At 41.2% G+C, this 16,025-nt stretch overlaps 1 protein-coding gene across 4 annotated transcripts in view; it reads right to left on the bottom strand.

The window, feature by feature from the left end:
* Positions 1 to 16,025, bottom strand: part of phactr3b (phosphatase and actin regulator 3b) — a 66,908-nt gene that overhangs the window by 12,443 nt on the left and 38,440 nt on the right. The window contains exon 9 of one of the 4 annotated variants that reach the window (XM_050038440.1): positions 3,077 to 3,187. The exons of the other annotated variants lie outside the window; for them this stretch is intronic. Within the exon in view, the coding sequence (XP_049894397.1) occupies positions 3,097 to 3,187 (91 nt within the window). The 3' untranslated portion in view covers positions 3,077 to 3,096. Of the gene's footprint in view, positions 1 to 3,076; positions 3,188 to 16,025 lie in introns of those variants that run through there. 4 annotated transcript variants of the gene reach the window in all.

Genomic DNA, 16,025 nt, shown 5'->3' with positions numbered 1-16,025 from the left:
GTTTTTCCTTATCCGCTGCGAGGGTCATAAGGACAGAGGGATGTCGTATGCTGTAAAGCCCTGTGAGGCAAATTGTGATTTGTGATATTGGGCTTTATAAATAAAACTGAATTGAATTGAATTGAATGTTGGCTTACAGACCGTTGGCCCTCGACATAAATCAGGAGATGCAGAATAGGCCAATACAAATGTAGAGATACATATGGGACCGCCTTTTATTCATTACACTTACCATTTTTGTGACCTTGTAATACTTGATACATAGTTTTTCTAACTGATATAATAACCTATTGGCTTTAAATCAGTTGAGCCCAGATAATGACGAGGACAAAGAAATGGAAAACCTTTCATAAGCTGCAACATTTTGTCACCAGCCCTGAAATTGACAGGGTGGATGGCACCTAGAGTGCACATCTAAAAAAAGCCTCTGTCCTGTTAAAGCTTCAGCTGTAACTGGGACCACTGAGGGCTTACAAAACAGGACCATCGACATGACAATAATGGAAGCTGAGGGGAGTCGATGTGCTATATGGAGCAGAGCTATAGTACAATGTGTGGTCTGCAGTGGAAAACATTTCAGGTCAATAGCTTTTGGCTCAGTTCACAGAGTGAATCAAATCTGCTGCAGCCACACGCTTAAAGCCAAAAAATAAAAAATAAAATGCATCAGTTGTGTACATCTGACAATTTAGGTGCTGTGGATTAAACAAAAAAACTAAACAACATAAACGCTAGAGTGAGTCAGCCTGTTTCTATTTTGCCAAACAACCCTAACAGGCCTTTAGTCACAGCCTCCTGCAGCGATCTGCGCTTCACAAGTACTCACCCACTCTGCTTGGTCAGAGGTAAAAGTTCCTCCTTTGTTGGAGAACTCACCAGCATGTCAAAGCAATGAGCTGCCTGTAAGAGCAGGTGCTGATGGGAATGTCAGCCCATGAAAAGTGGAGGAGAATGGGATGAGTCAGGCGCCACGGGCCGGGCGGTGGCCTGCTACTGCCCACTGAGGTGTGTCCTAATCCCGCGCTTCTTCCCTTCAGTGGCAGAGCCCGAGGACAGCAGTGCCATGGTCGGATGTAGAGTCTGAGTTAGCCCGGGACGCCCAGGGGACGGGGGATGTGAGGGGGTGGCTGGTGAGTAGTTGCCAGGAATAATTAAAGAAGCCCTCTTTAATTGTAGCCTACCAGAAGCTCGACGTTTATGTAACTTGGTTCAGGCCTTGGTTGTGTTTAAGAGTTGACCTGGATGTCTCCCACTGTTACTAGGTCACATGAATATGAAAGACTGGCTTTGAGGAAAATACTGCTTGGATAGATACACTTCTGGCATTGACAAACACTCTACTGCACCCATGAAAAAAATTCCAACTTATGAAAAAGCTAATCACACAAGAGCCTTCAAGCTGCCCTTTAAAACTCCCTCTGTTCAAAGGCTCGCTGTGCTATTGATGATAGATGAATGGGACGCATTCAAAGCCTCAGACATAAAATCAAGAATCAATTCTTTATCTAGCCAGTTGTTTGTCTGCGAGGCTTTGCCCTGTAGCGCAGGTCCACAGATGAAGCGGGGGATCATGTCTGGCTCTTGAACAACCTGCTGGGAGCACAGTGTGGACGAGACAACTTCAAATAGCATGGTCTTGCTTTGGACAGCACAAGTTACTTAACATAAGCCATAAAGTTTAACACTAAAGAAAAACATATAGGTTACCAGACATGAGCCATGACCTTTCACAGCATGTGTAACCTAAGTTTTAAATTTAAGTTTACCAGGAATAAAACTAGACTAAACGCCTCTGGACACCAAGTCCATATTTAAATTTTTCAAAGTAGTCATTCAATAAATATCGTTACGCACAGACACCTTCCACTGTGAGTCTGATGTGTTTTATTGTTCTGTTTGCTGCAAAAATTTGCTAAATATAAAGACACATTTGCTCCCTTGTTTCTCTCCCCTGGTGGTGCCTCCCTACGTTGTTGCCCCTCTCTCTGCCGACGTCTTGCATTTGGCACCACAGCTTCCTGAGTTATGAAATGATACTGTGTGGCTATTAAATTGCACTCATCATAGGCATCATTATTGCTGTTGGGCATTTCTGGATAGGCTAATGATGATCTCTTTGTTGTGGAAGTTTTTAAGAAGGTAATTGCTTCCACGTCTTTCCACTTCCGTTTCTTGTTGCCATGCCGTCCACCTCTGCCCTGGTCCTCTCTCCTGTTGCAGATGTTTGTGTCCTGCAGGCTATGCCACATGTCCTTCACTGTTTTCACAACTCTTTTGATGGGTGAAAAAAAACAAAACACGGAAAACGTAACCTGTTCTAAAAACTTACCATGTTCATTTATCTCAGGGTGAACATGAGTGTCTGTACCAATTTTTATCCATCCAAGCATGACTGAAAATGTTATAATGGTGTGAGAGGAAGTCCTTAGTGTACATAATCTGGGGACCATGAATGTCTGTATCAGATTTCATGAACAGACCAACATTGCCGTCCCTAGAACAATGCCACTACTCGCACGGCTAAAAATCTGAGTTGAGTGTCTTATCTGTTCAAAGTACATTAACTGTCCTGAAACGACTGAACAAACATTGATTTCCTTAGACAATGGACATCCATTAGCCAACTTAGCAGATCTAACCTATTTAAAAATCAATATCTTATTCTGTTTGCATAATGAACACTGTTACAGTCAACTAGGAAGCCATCATCAGTGCTGGAAAAGGACAAAAGCCAGGCTGGGAAAACAAATGTACACTCTACTGTATCGGTTTATTTATAGCCTGAGAAATGTAGCAGTGGGTGACGAGCAAACACATCTAGCCACAGATGTCCCGGGTCGCGTCTCCTGATCACCAATGATCTAACCCCATCTTGGTATGGGGCTCGAAAGGAGAGAAAAACAACCACTGTTCAGTGAGTGGGTGCCAAGGCTTTAAGACTTTTGACATTTCAATTAGAGGGTACTTGCAGCCAGATCCTGAGAAAAAAAAGCCATTGTGTAACGTTAATTACTGCATGTGGAACAGGGATGGTCTACAGTGGTGACAACATGTAATTTGAGGATTTCACTTCATGCCTTATATGTGCAGGCTGTTTCATCCGGCGCTTACGTCTCTCCAACTTCTTAACAATATCTGCCAACTCCAGTCGTGTAATTGGACTGATGCCCGGCTGTAATGCTGCTCGCTATAAAGGCACAAATAGAAACCGAGAGGCACATCCTGAGAGAAATGTTCCTCGTGTGAAAACCACAGAGACAAAAACTACACTGTCTTCATTATTTTAACCCTCAGCTGACTACAGACATCTTCTCATGTAGAGCAGTGGGTGGCAGTGGGGGGTGGGGGTGTCAGAGGATTTTCAACACGAACATTTAGTGATACTGAACACTGCTCTTTGATTTAAAAATAAGAATCTTTAAATTTGTAACCAAGAACAGCACCCCACTGTGACACTCATTTGTGTTGCTGCAAAATATTCTTTGCATACAAACAGACACAGAAATGATAACACATATCCAGGATAAAATAAATAGCTTGTGACTCACTCACAAACACACTGAATCACGTTTAGTAGGCTGCAGATTCTCTGAGAGGGGGGAGCTGTTCGGTCGTTGCTGGACCAGTTCCACATCTATCAAAATAAGCTACCCATAGGAAAGGTAAGAAATAGCAGCAGCAGTTCAGACTTGCACATGTAGACATATCGATGTTGCCGCCTACAGGTTTTTTTAACAGTTGCAACACTTTCAGGCAGTGAATGTAGCTAAAGAAAAAATAAAACTGTATGCTGCTATTTTCTGTAAAACAAAATAAAAATGAAATAATAATAATAATAATAATAATGCTAATAATAATCAATGTGATGACATTTTTTTCCTGTTTCATAGGTAAGACGCAGCAATGACGCTCCAGAGCCATCTATTCACGGTTTGTTCAACATCTGCCCGGTTAGCACGAGCTAACACAGCAGCAGCTAACATCCAACACAGAGCTTTTTAACGGTCCAAAAAACTCACACCAACACCAAAACGGCTCGACTCGTTGAACCCGTTAGTTAATGTTAGCTGTGTGATGCTAACAGTTATCCCCATCACTGTGTTTGTGTATATATCTCCACAACTCCACAACCGATACTGAAGCCCAAATCGGCATTGACTAGATCTGTTTTTCATTATGACAACATAGGGAAGGTTACAACAATATACCAGCTTCTAATGGTTTAACCAAAAATGGTTAAGTTAAGAAGGTCTCACGTTATCATGAGATAAGTCTCTGGTTTTGACAAGACACTTTGATTTTGTGGAATAAATATAAAGTGTTAATGATATAACAAAATAAAGTGATTGTTTGTTATCACGATGATTTTTTTTTTGTTGAAATCAAATAATTTTGGACATAATGTTTACACGAAAAATATTTAATTATAAGCTGAAAAATATCTTGTTACATTAGGATCACTTTCTTGCCAAAACAAGAACCTTTTCATATTAAAAATAGAAACCAAGCAATCTTTTTTCCAGCTTCCATCTCTCTGAACCCGGGGGACAGAGGACGCTCAGTGACTCCCTCTGCACTCTTCAGCAGGAAGTATGCTCCAGTTAACAAAACTCTTATGTTCTGCAGGTCAAAGACACACGTACACACGAACATAAAAACATATATGTATTAGGGCTGCCCCTTGATAGTCGGAGTCAGAGATTTGAATGCTGTGTGCTTCTGGGACGTTTTGGTCCCCATATTTTGCTGCGGAGTGAGTGCTCTAGGATAACATCCTTCAACATTTCTTTTATCATCTAATTAAAAGTGGTGAATTTACAGCTAAAAGGTACTTAAAACGATGCAGTCTCTGATTTTGTTTAATATCTATAGGGCTACTATATTACATAAATGCTGTTGTCAAACTGAACAGCCTGCGGAGCGTGTTCAAACTTAAAAGCTTTATATAAAAAATCCCCAAATTGTCGAATATGCCGAATCTGATGCAACTGACATATTTATTTTTTTGGTGTGGCCCATTTATATATAAATATCGTGAGATGTTTGGACTGCTGGTCTGAAACTCCTGGGCTCTCATTCCTGCATCAATTACACTTTAATTAATTCAATTTTATGCTCAAAGAGAGCCAAGTCTTTGTTGTATCAGACATGACTGTGCTCTAGTTGTGAAAGCTGAACACTCAGACAATTCTGGATCGCATCAAAGCGATCACTGGCCTAGATGACTTTACTTGGCCGTAGGAGGGAGAAAGCAGGAGAGGAAACCCGAGCAGAGCATGCATTAATATTTCATCACGGGTGAGAGGAATTACAAAACTGAAAACATTCTCTGTGGTTCCAAAAGGAAGAGCAGCCGGCCGCTCGCGGACAGACATGGTTGCCTGGAAACTGCAATTGTGCTGAATACCTTTCATAAAAATGGGATTTTTACAGGAATGTGAACAAGATTAAAGATTGTGCCTAAACGACACATGGGAAGACTGTTCTTTTGATGTCAGTGAAATGATCAATGCAGCCTCCGTTGTGGAGCACTCATTGGCTGAAAATCTCAGCACACACAATTATTTTCCACTGACTCTAACTGTTCAGCATTAAGAGTGACTCCAGAATAATTAAACACCAACTAAAATTCTAAATGCTAATATTGCTGTCTTGCAGTCAGCTGCTGTGTGGCTAGTTATTTATAGTGGTCCTGGAAAGCAGCTGAGGCTAGTTGCTGAGATGTGGTGTCAGCAGAAATTGGTCTATGTGCTACAAATATCCAATTATTGGTTCCTCCATGGCTCATTGGACTGTGGCAAACACTGAGTAGGCTCCTGACACAATCACCATCACTGCTGGGTGTCTTCCTCCCTCTGCCTTCCTCCTCCTCCTCCACCACTGCTCCTGTCACTATCTGCTGACTTGAGTTATAGTTACACAGATATTTCACTGGGGCAGACCTGGTGGGAGAAATAATCTTGTTGAGTTACACCTTAATAAGGGTAGGCAAAGAGATTAGAATGAGCTAACAGCAAATTTGAATAGCAGAGAGCTGTAGTGTAAATTTAAATGAAGCACAATTCTAGCTATGGTATGAGTCTAATTTACAAATTCCTGAACATGATTTTCATAATCTTGTTATGTCAGCCAGCTACTGTAAATAGCTTAAGTCTACAGCTTTATGCTAAATGTCGAAACTAAAGTTGGAGGTTCAGACAAGCTTATCTGGTTAAAGCAAAAACCACACCACCAACAAATTAATTGTTAATTACATTTAACCTGACTTAGTACTCTTTATAAAGTGATGTTTTTTTTGTAAGTCACACATAGATGTCAGTTACATTAATGTTCAGAATTTTTTCTGTTGGATCATATTTGATCAGTTTGATCATATAGCAAATTCTACTGCCTGAAGACGTGGTCACACTTACATTTAGAATGACAAAAATACAAACAGAACAGTAGAGAGAAGCTCCAGGAAGGGTGGTTCATGCTAGCGCTGCTGTCTAATGGCTCAGCCCATCAGCTACAGCAGCTCACCAACTAGCCCCATGAGAATAGAAACTACGACACAAAGCTTCTAGAACCAAATACTTCACAAAGATGTGCAGATTAATTTCACTATACATATTTCTGGTGTGACTGGAAAGAATGACCAGGAGGCACGAGGGAAGTTAAGAGTGCTAGTCTGATTATCTTTGTGATTATATAAACTGGTTATTAACTAATCTGACATGAGAACATGACAAATGTGTTTAAAGTGTAAGTGGATCTTACTCGTACAGTCTAGTCAGAGTGCTGACATAACATTTAGATACATTTAGGCTTCATAATATTTGTTGTATTTTGTCTTATCACCCTGCTGTTGTCACTGGGTCATGGTCTAAAACACTGTAGTTCCTGGTTTTGCTCTTTTAACTTTAATTTACACAATGAGATTATTTTTTGCCACGAGAGCAGCTCTGCCACCAAGCTATTACTGCATAACTAAGCTTCCACTGACAGAAACACAAATAAAAAACGCCTTCAAAATATCTGCTTATCTTCCTTTTATATTCCTCCTGCCAGCTCCAGCTCCTCTCGTCTCTCCCTCTCTTTACAGTCTCTCCTGCAGGGTCACCCACCCGGCCGTCACATGACAGGTACGAGGTAACAATAGATTCAAAAAATTGCCCTTCTAAAAATAGAAGCTACACATTTCCTCTGGGAATTCAGGGCAATGATGCTTCAGGGGTTTTTACCAAGTCACCAGATGCATGATCACCCTCTCACAACCTTACAGAGGATCATGCGGGCTGCAGCAAAATGTCAGCAGAGTTATAAAGGTCTTCACATTGTCATTTTTATATAACCGTGTCCTCAGCTGAGGGCACGAGCTGAGGATGCCTGCATAAAAGCATGTAACAGAGGACAGAGATGGAGATGTAGATCATTGCAGTAAACTGTGTCCAGCTCTCCAGAAGAGCGCCGCAGGGGAGTGGGGAGGGTTCAGAGAGAGGGGAGCGGGGGAGAGGAAATGTTATCTCTCCATCAGCGGGAACCGGGGCGGAGGGAAGGCAAGCTGGGCTGTGACGTACATAGGCCATTGATTATGGCTGCTGCTGCAGCATTTTGCCAATGAGAGCTATATTTAGAAACAGAGGGTTCCCTTTTGCTGTCCCGGGCCAGCCCACTGCTCTGCATTCTGCTGCAGAGCGCTGCGCTTATGTACTGCAAATCAATGCAACATGCCATGTGCTCTTCAATAAACTGTATATCAGGGAACATGTTGCATCACAGGACAAATGAGAAGAGCACTGCACAATGTTTATGTACTGTGGGTGTATGAAGACATCAGTCTTTGTTTAGCTCTGTCAGTTTGGTGTCTTTTAATACCCTTCAACACAGTTTAGTAACAAATTCAGATCTATTCTAGTACATGTGAGAGAAACTGATGGATAATGACGAAAAATACAGTTGTCTTAATGTATTATTTGCATGTGATGATTAAAATAATTAAGGTTAAAGTCTCTTTTTGGACCTTTGTGTCTCATGTGCTTTTACAGTGTTTGTATTCCAGATAATCCAAATAATGTCACAGCAGTGCAGCAATGCAGAAATGTACACATACACCACCATACACTGGAGGACTATAAACTAGAGATGTACCGATACCACTTTTTCCTTCCCGATACCGATTCCGATCCCTGAACCTTAGGTATCTGCCGATACCGAGTACCGATCGATACCAGCGCGTAAAATAAAAATGGATGGGATATGAATTGCTGTATGTCTCAACTCCTAAAACTCTATGTAAAATATTTAGAAATAAATACATAATAGCAGAATGAATGCCATAAAACTTTTTTTATTATTATTATCCAGTGTTGACACAGATCAAGACACAGGTTGAAGTGCAGCCACACAATTTGGTAAAAAAGACATTTTAAAGGCTACAGTAGAATGCTTTTTAAACTCCGCTCGGTTTCCATTTCATTTGCCTGTAGCGTGCGTGTGCGTAATGACGTGAGGCATTACGTGGTATCGGATTGGTCATAGGCTGTACTCGTCGATACCCGATACCGCATTTTAGGCAGTATCGGAGGCATTTCCGATACTGGTATCGGTATCGGTACAACTCTACTTTAAACCTTAAATGGTCTGACACCATCTCACATCTACCGGACAATGTTTTTGGTCACACGCTACTAGATTTCGCTAAGACTGCTGATCTTGCAGGTTCTCTATCTGCAAGACGACAATTAGAGATTATTTCCCATCTTGCTCCTGGTGGACAATATTACACCAAACTCCCTTTACAAAACATGACATAAAAACGCAAAAACACATAACTCCAGACACACAAGATAAAAGGCGTCATATGTCGACAGTACTCTTGTCAATTCGGGACCAATAGAATCTATAAAGATAAACTGAATTTGCGTACAAACTAGGGATGCACCGATTTTGAAATTCTGGGCTGATTCGATACTTAAAATAACTATTTGGCCGACTGCTAATACCAATGGTTTAATTTTGCTTTTGTTGTTATTTATTCCCCCATTTGTGCCAGGGAAACAAAGTAATCAACGCTCTAAAGAAATAATTAAACTGTTTTAAAGCAATTAAGCCCTTCATTACACTACCTTTGAATGAGCATAAATTCAATCATACAAATTTATGAAACAACATTCGATATAACGTTACACATGAAAAACATCTTTAAAAAACATAAAGGCTTCAAAAGCCTTTTTACCTTTCTGATATATGTTATATTGCTGTGAAAACATCAACAAGTGTCTCCTTCAAACAGTAATACTGTACTTATTCATATTTCTCAATAAAAACTACATTTTGCAGGACTACACTGAACACATCATGAGAATATTACAATTTAACTTTGCCTAACACTCATTTTTACTGAATAGAGCTTGAACACATTATAATGTAAATCAATGCAACCTCCATGAGCTGTTAGTTGCAGCCACCAGTGCTAACAGCTAACATTAGCTAGCTCTCCGGTGGGTTTTAACACAGACCCTTGTTCACAATGTATCACTATCATGGACACAATAAGATGCATCCTCTGACACGATGATAGTGCGTTTACTGCGTCCTTTTGTCCCGAAAAGGAAGATCTCTGTTCATCGCAAACACATTTTCTGTTGGTTAGCTGCACTATTTAAATGGGAAGAGACTGTGGGAATGAGGGGCATCTCCCTGGAGTGCCCTCCATGTTTACTGTCTACCCTGTTTAGTGCTGCAGGGAGCGCAGCTGTTAGTTGTTGACAATGTTCATGTCATTGAACTTCAGTATTTGCATGAGCCAAGACTAAAAACCTTAAAATAATATTAAACATGTGAGATTATGTCGAAACACCAAGACGAGAAAAAGACTGAGCCGCGACAGTTTGGACTGAGTGCTATGATCACCAAACTGAGTTCAGAGGTAAAACGCTCATGATTTTATTCCGACATTAAAAATGTGTCTGCGACAGTGACACTGCTTGAAAAGTTGTTTGGTGTAAGGTCAGTGAAGCTCTGTAAAGGAGCTTTTGCAAAATATGATGATGCATTGTGGGTTTCAGTTTGTAACATTGTACATTCCTGTATGAAGCAAAAGTTGCATTGGCATGTCTTTCTTTTCACTATTTTTCCTCCACCATACTGTCTGCTGTGGTCCAAGTAGATTGTGGTAGCAACTCATTTAAAAGCCCGCATATTTGTAATCTATGCCAAGGATCTCACTATCCAGCAGGGCCTTTACATGTTGAAACTATAGTCTTCAAATGCCATTAAAAGAGAGGTTATATCTCAAAAAACTTTGTAAAGCAATTCGGTCCAGTTTCAACCGAAGGCTAGACGTCTGCTCTGTTCTGTGCTGCTTTCAGCTGCTCCAGTGCCAAACTAAAAACCACAAGTCTCTACTCCATTAAAACAGTGCAAAGATTATAAAAATCTTCAACTCAAATGAATGCCTCTGCATCATGCTGCCTGCTGCTGCTCTACACAGGAGTCAAGGTGGAAATGACTGTTTGTTCTCTGTCTGTGATGAAGGCTGTTCTGTTCCTGATGTTGTACAAACAGCTGCACAGCCCAAGGCCCCTCACAGCACTCAAACACACTACAAATGCTTCAGACAGGACACAGTGTGCTATCCACCTCCACAAATACTGCTCTGTTCCATTCAGCACGACTTATTCAATGCGACAGATTCAGTATGATTCATTTGGCGTGTAACAATCACTTTTACAGGATGGATGTTTAGAGAGCAGGCATTGGAGAGGGTCCCTTCAGCCTTTTGTTGTTTCTGTGCAAGGGGCTCGTCATGTCCTCTGGCAGATCATGTGGTCAGCAAGAAAGAGACGCTGGCAGACGAGCACATGGTGCCGTCACCCCAAACAATGGCATGCCTCAGCTGTCCGCAGCTCTGAGTCAGTTCATCTCAATGACTCTTGTTGACCAGCCAGGCCTGCCGTCAGTCACAAACGGAGCCGAGTACTGCGGCACCTGAGAGAGTGGAGCCAGGCTGCAAAAACAGCGTCTGGCACGGGACATGGCCCCATGGTGACATTCACACAAAACTCTGCCAAAGCCTTTCCTCTGTGTGCCAGAGACATTTCACAAAAGAGAGCAAAACCTAAAAGAAACTTGTTTGTAAACAGCAACAATCTGCTCTGTCTGTGCCTTTCTGTCATTTTATAATGTCTGATTCAAACGGAGTCTGTTTTACTGCAGCTTTAAGGTATTTTGTTGGTTCCATTTCGGGTGCTAATTGCTGCTGTTTTGTTGTTCTGCACTTTACAGAGATCGCTGGAAAAATACCAAACTATGTCCCCCTGTGTGATGCCTCCTACTTAGATTTTCTGCTGATGAAGTTTCTGTGGGTGGCTCTCTTTTCAGTTCACCCACCATGACAATCATCGCTTGTGTTAACAATCTAATTCTTAGTGTTTTGCTAAAAAGAACATAAAACACATCATTTAATGTGTCTCATGGGACGTTACCTAAGAAGCTGCTACACAGCTGAACCTGAAGAGCCTTAACTGGATTATTAGATCATTTACTACTATAAAAAACTATCAGTAGCTGTTTATATAGCAGACAGAATCAGTGATGGCTGAATTCCATCTATCTGCCTCAATACAAAATTTGTCCAACAAAAGCAATCCCAAATGATGCCTCTTGTGACTAACAGACAATCTTTGCATAGCTCCAGGAACACTGCAGTAACTACCTAATCCGGCCCGTGTGCTGCGGTTGGCTCCCAGAGATGGATGACCTGGGAACCTAGTGGTTAACTGTTGGATTTACAGAGTGGAGGATGAAGTTGTTGGAGGATAAAACTACAACTGATGGACTTTTTGGCTTGTTGCCAGGGCTTGGCAAATTAAAGCAAGTTGAAAGTGCAGCTGCAGGCTGCCAGTGAGCTACACTGTTTTGTCTTTTGCTTTATTTTTCTTTAGATTTGTGCAAGCACGCAGAAGTGGAGTGGGAAAAAAAGGGAGACTCACTGCGCCCAAGTCCTGTAATGGCCGGGAAAACTTTGCTGTTTATCCTGGCATCATGTTAGCTAAAAGATTAGTGACATTCTTATGCAAACATGCATGTGAACACAACAGGCAATACCGAGGTTGGCAAAATGGCCGAGGTCATGTCCATATGTTGCACAATATGTCAATATACTTATCGTGACAGGCCTAGTAACATGTTCCAATGGACACTTAACCCAGAGCAGTGTGAGTCATATATCCCTGGGCTTAGGTTAAACCTAGGTTAACAATGTGTGTATGAAAAGGGGCTACAGATAACCCAGGACTAAGGATATGCAGTGTGAAGAGCCCTAACTTGTGTCTATTTCATAAAATAGTGTCATACATTTCTATCTGAGAAATGGCAGGTTGGCATAGATGCTCCTGTCAGAGAATTAATCACTGCAGTAATGTAACACACTGAGTGAACTGTATGATCAGCAGGGAACTTGGCTCACAACAGACCCGCTGCTCTGACCTCTGCTCTTAAACAACACTGTGTACACACTGTCCGTAACCCAGCATCCCACTGTCACACTTCCCCCCTTGTGACACATAATTGATCATTTCCTGTTTTTATTATGCAAGAGTAATCAGGAGTTTGGTTTACATAAGCACTTTGTAGTGATGTCCCACTATAAAGCCCCCTGCAGACTACAGGCCAAAGTGCCTCCAGCGTCCTCTCTGGTATGTGCAGAAGTTCAGTAATTAAGTTCATGCTGCATAATGCCTTTTGCTATTCCACAATTACCCGCTGGAATTTGTCCATGTGCACATGAAGGAGCTCACATGGAGCGAGGCGTGTTTGGAACAGCTTTGCTTTATGATAACGTCACATACATCAGACGCACGCATAGCTGCGTTGACTATCCAGATTGACAAGCAGCTGTGAAATGCCTCGGATGAGGGCGTAGGAAAAAGGCACATGGCGGAGTGTGATGCCAGGCTCAAAGAAGCTCATGGGCAGTATTATTTAGCCTGTCTGAATGTCACCCTGCCTTACTCATCTCTCACAGTTTAGTTACAAAGCGAGGAGCAAAAGGCTTAGCTGTAAATTAATTAGGCCTCATCAAACACTCGCTGCCCTGTTTCCCCTCTCAGTGTGGTTGGACAGGAGCGGAAACCAGCTCTCTTTTTCTCTCAGTTCAAAGTCTTCATCTCTTTAATTAGCTGCTTTGACCTGTGATAGAACTGGGTATGTAATGAAACTATGCCCAGACCACACAGGGGTCCAACCTCCCTGGAGTTCACTGAGTCCACTGGGGACCTTTATGCTACAAAAATTATGCAATGACTATTTCTACAGGAAAACTATTTCAGATGTTAATGTTTATTAACAGTTGTGACTTTTGCTAGAACTTAAATATTTATCAGATATTAGCTCAAAAAGTGTTTTTCCCTAAAACTGATGCTCATCCCCTTATTCTGAACTACTCTACACCAGAAAATGGAAAAATCCCAATTATAGAGATGAATGAAGATGTTTTACGGGCTGGGGTGTGCCCATAGACTGTACAAATAACGTTACCCAGTGGTTTGTGGACTGCTGTTTTGAGGCCTCGAGTTTGGCATTTTCGCTGTTGCCGTCTTGGTTTTTTGGAGCCAGAAGTGACCATATTTGTACAACAGGGTGGAGCTGTGGAGAAGTGAGGGGTTGATCTTACTCTGAGAATGTAGCGACACCTCGTAGACAGCCTGTCACTCAGGCAGGACCACCCTTAAATATGCGGAACTTTGGGCCTTAATAAAATGTAAACAAGCAAGTTATAGAAAAATTCACCCCCCATTTAGTTGTCATGAATGTTTAAATAAGCTATAAAGACAAAAAACAGTTTTGTACCAGGCTGTAAACATGTTTACTTCAGCTATAAAGTTGGGCATTTTAACATGGGGTCTATGGTGATTGACTCTCTTTTGAAGCCTCAAGTGGCCATTACAGGAATTGCAGTTTTTGGCACTTAGACGTTGCCGCTTAGGTGTGCCACTGTTCTACTCAAGGTTTTATAGTGTTTACTTATAATAAATAAATAAATTAACATTTACATGTTGATACACCAAAATTCAGAGCTAATTTGCCAATTAATAATTTCCTAATTCTGCCTTTAAATGATGACTTTAAAATGGAAGAAACCCTTTCAGGTGCAAGTGAAGAAACAAATGTAACAATTTATAAATTTAATCTTTAAAACTTTAGATCCTTTTATTTTGAAGATACTTCACATGTTTGCAGTAAAGCAAATTGACTAACTACTACCATTAACTGTACTGTAGTTGGGGCTGGGCATCAGTACTTGATTCCTTTCGGGTATTGGCCAAAACAACCCAGTCCCAATTATTACTGAAGTCAGTAATACTCCAGTCAAACAGTTCCTGCATTAAATCATTTTTGTGCCAGAGATCTCATCCTTGACTGTCCCAACTCCCCGCTGGGTCAGCAAACTTTCTGTTGCTGCCATCTCTAGGCCAGCTCTCCTCCAGGTGAACGGTAGGCTAAACGTCTACTCGGTTAGTACAAGCTAACACAGTATCAGCGGTATTCTTTACCCAGCCATTAAATGGTCCCAACAAACTCACATAGATGCCGTAACAGCTCGACTCCGTCATGGAACCTGTAAATTACTGTCACATAATATTGGCTGTGTGATGCCAACAGTTAGTCCTGTTACTGTGTATGAGTGGCCGGGTGAACTCTCTACTGTCCCTGGCTCGGAGCTCAAACTTCCTCAGCAGCAGCTACAACCCATGTCTTTTTTTTTTTTTTTTTTAAAGATTATTTTTTGGGGCTTTTTGCCTTTAATGGACAGGACAGATTGAAATGGGGTGAAAGAGAGAGAGTGGGGGTTGACATGCAGCAAGGGTGCAAGCCGGAGTCGAACTTGCGACCGCTGCAGCGAGGCATCGCCTCTGTACATGGGGCGCCGGCACTATCCACTACACTACCGATGCCCCACAACCTATGTCTATAGTGTGGTGAAGTTGAGCACCGTGTATTTGATGGAGCTGGCAGTTTAGGGTGCTGAGATAACACCGAAACTTTGGAAAGTATACCACACACAACTTGATTCACATTATAGGTATCAAATGAGGTACTCTATTGGTGCCCATATCACTTAAAGAGTACTGGTATCGTAATTTCTTAAAAATGACCTAGCCATAACTGTAGCACAGTATTTAAGTACATTTTTGAGGTACTTTACATGAGTTTTATCATTTTCTGCTACTTTAAACTTCTACACCACTACATTTCAGATTTAATTTCTCTACCATTTACTTCACTACAACTCTACAGAGAGTCTTAATTTAGCTTGACAGTAATATAAATACATGTGAGCATGAACGACCCAATAAAAGAAACCATCTGTGATGTTATGTCACTTTCTGGAGCTGATCCATGGATGCTGAAAGAAGAACTGACTTAAGCTTCTTTTATACTTAATTAAATGACATTGTTTTCTCAGTGACGACTCTGACACCTCCTCAGCACCCACTGTGGCACACTCCACGGAACAATCACACTCAAAGTCATCACTGCAAAGTCTCTTCATAATGGCTGCATTTAGTTCACAGGCAGACTCTATTGTGTACATGAGCACTCTGTCTGAGAGATGATATTTGTACTTTTACTTGTTGTATTTGCCTCTTATTTAATATAGTCTTATTTCTGTTTTTTTTTTTACTTCTCTACTTATCTATTTAGATTTCTGTTCTTGTGCTGCTGCAGCGCCTGAATTTCCCCTCTGGGTATCAATAAAGGCTTATCTTATATTATGTTATCATATCTTACGCTCGGTCTGGTCCTGAGCAGCCAAAAAAGACCTGGGATTAGTTTAAGTGGATGAAAACACAGACCTCTGAGAAATTGAAAACAAATTGTTTATAAAATTGGATTATGGAGATTCAGTACTGTCTGTAAAGCATTTTGGATAAATGAGCGTGTTGTCTTTTTTTTTTTTTTTTTTTTAACAAGAGGCTCCACATACGGTACTAATCATCTGTGTCTTAACAAGAATATGAAAATACCCTGCTGGCCTT

This window comes from Epinephelus moara, chromosome 24, assembly GCF_006386435.1.
Source record: "Epinephelus moara isolate mb chromosome 24, YSFRI_EMoa_1.0, whole genome shotgun sequence".
NCBI classification, from domain to species: Eukaryota; Metazoa; Chordata; class Actinopteri; order Perciformes; family Serranidae; genus Epinephelus; species Epinephelus moara.
This window is presented reverse-complemented; position numbering and strand designations above follow the sequence as displayed.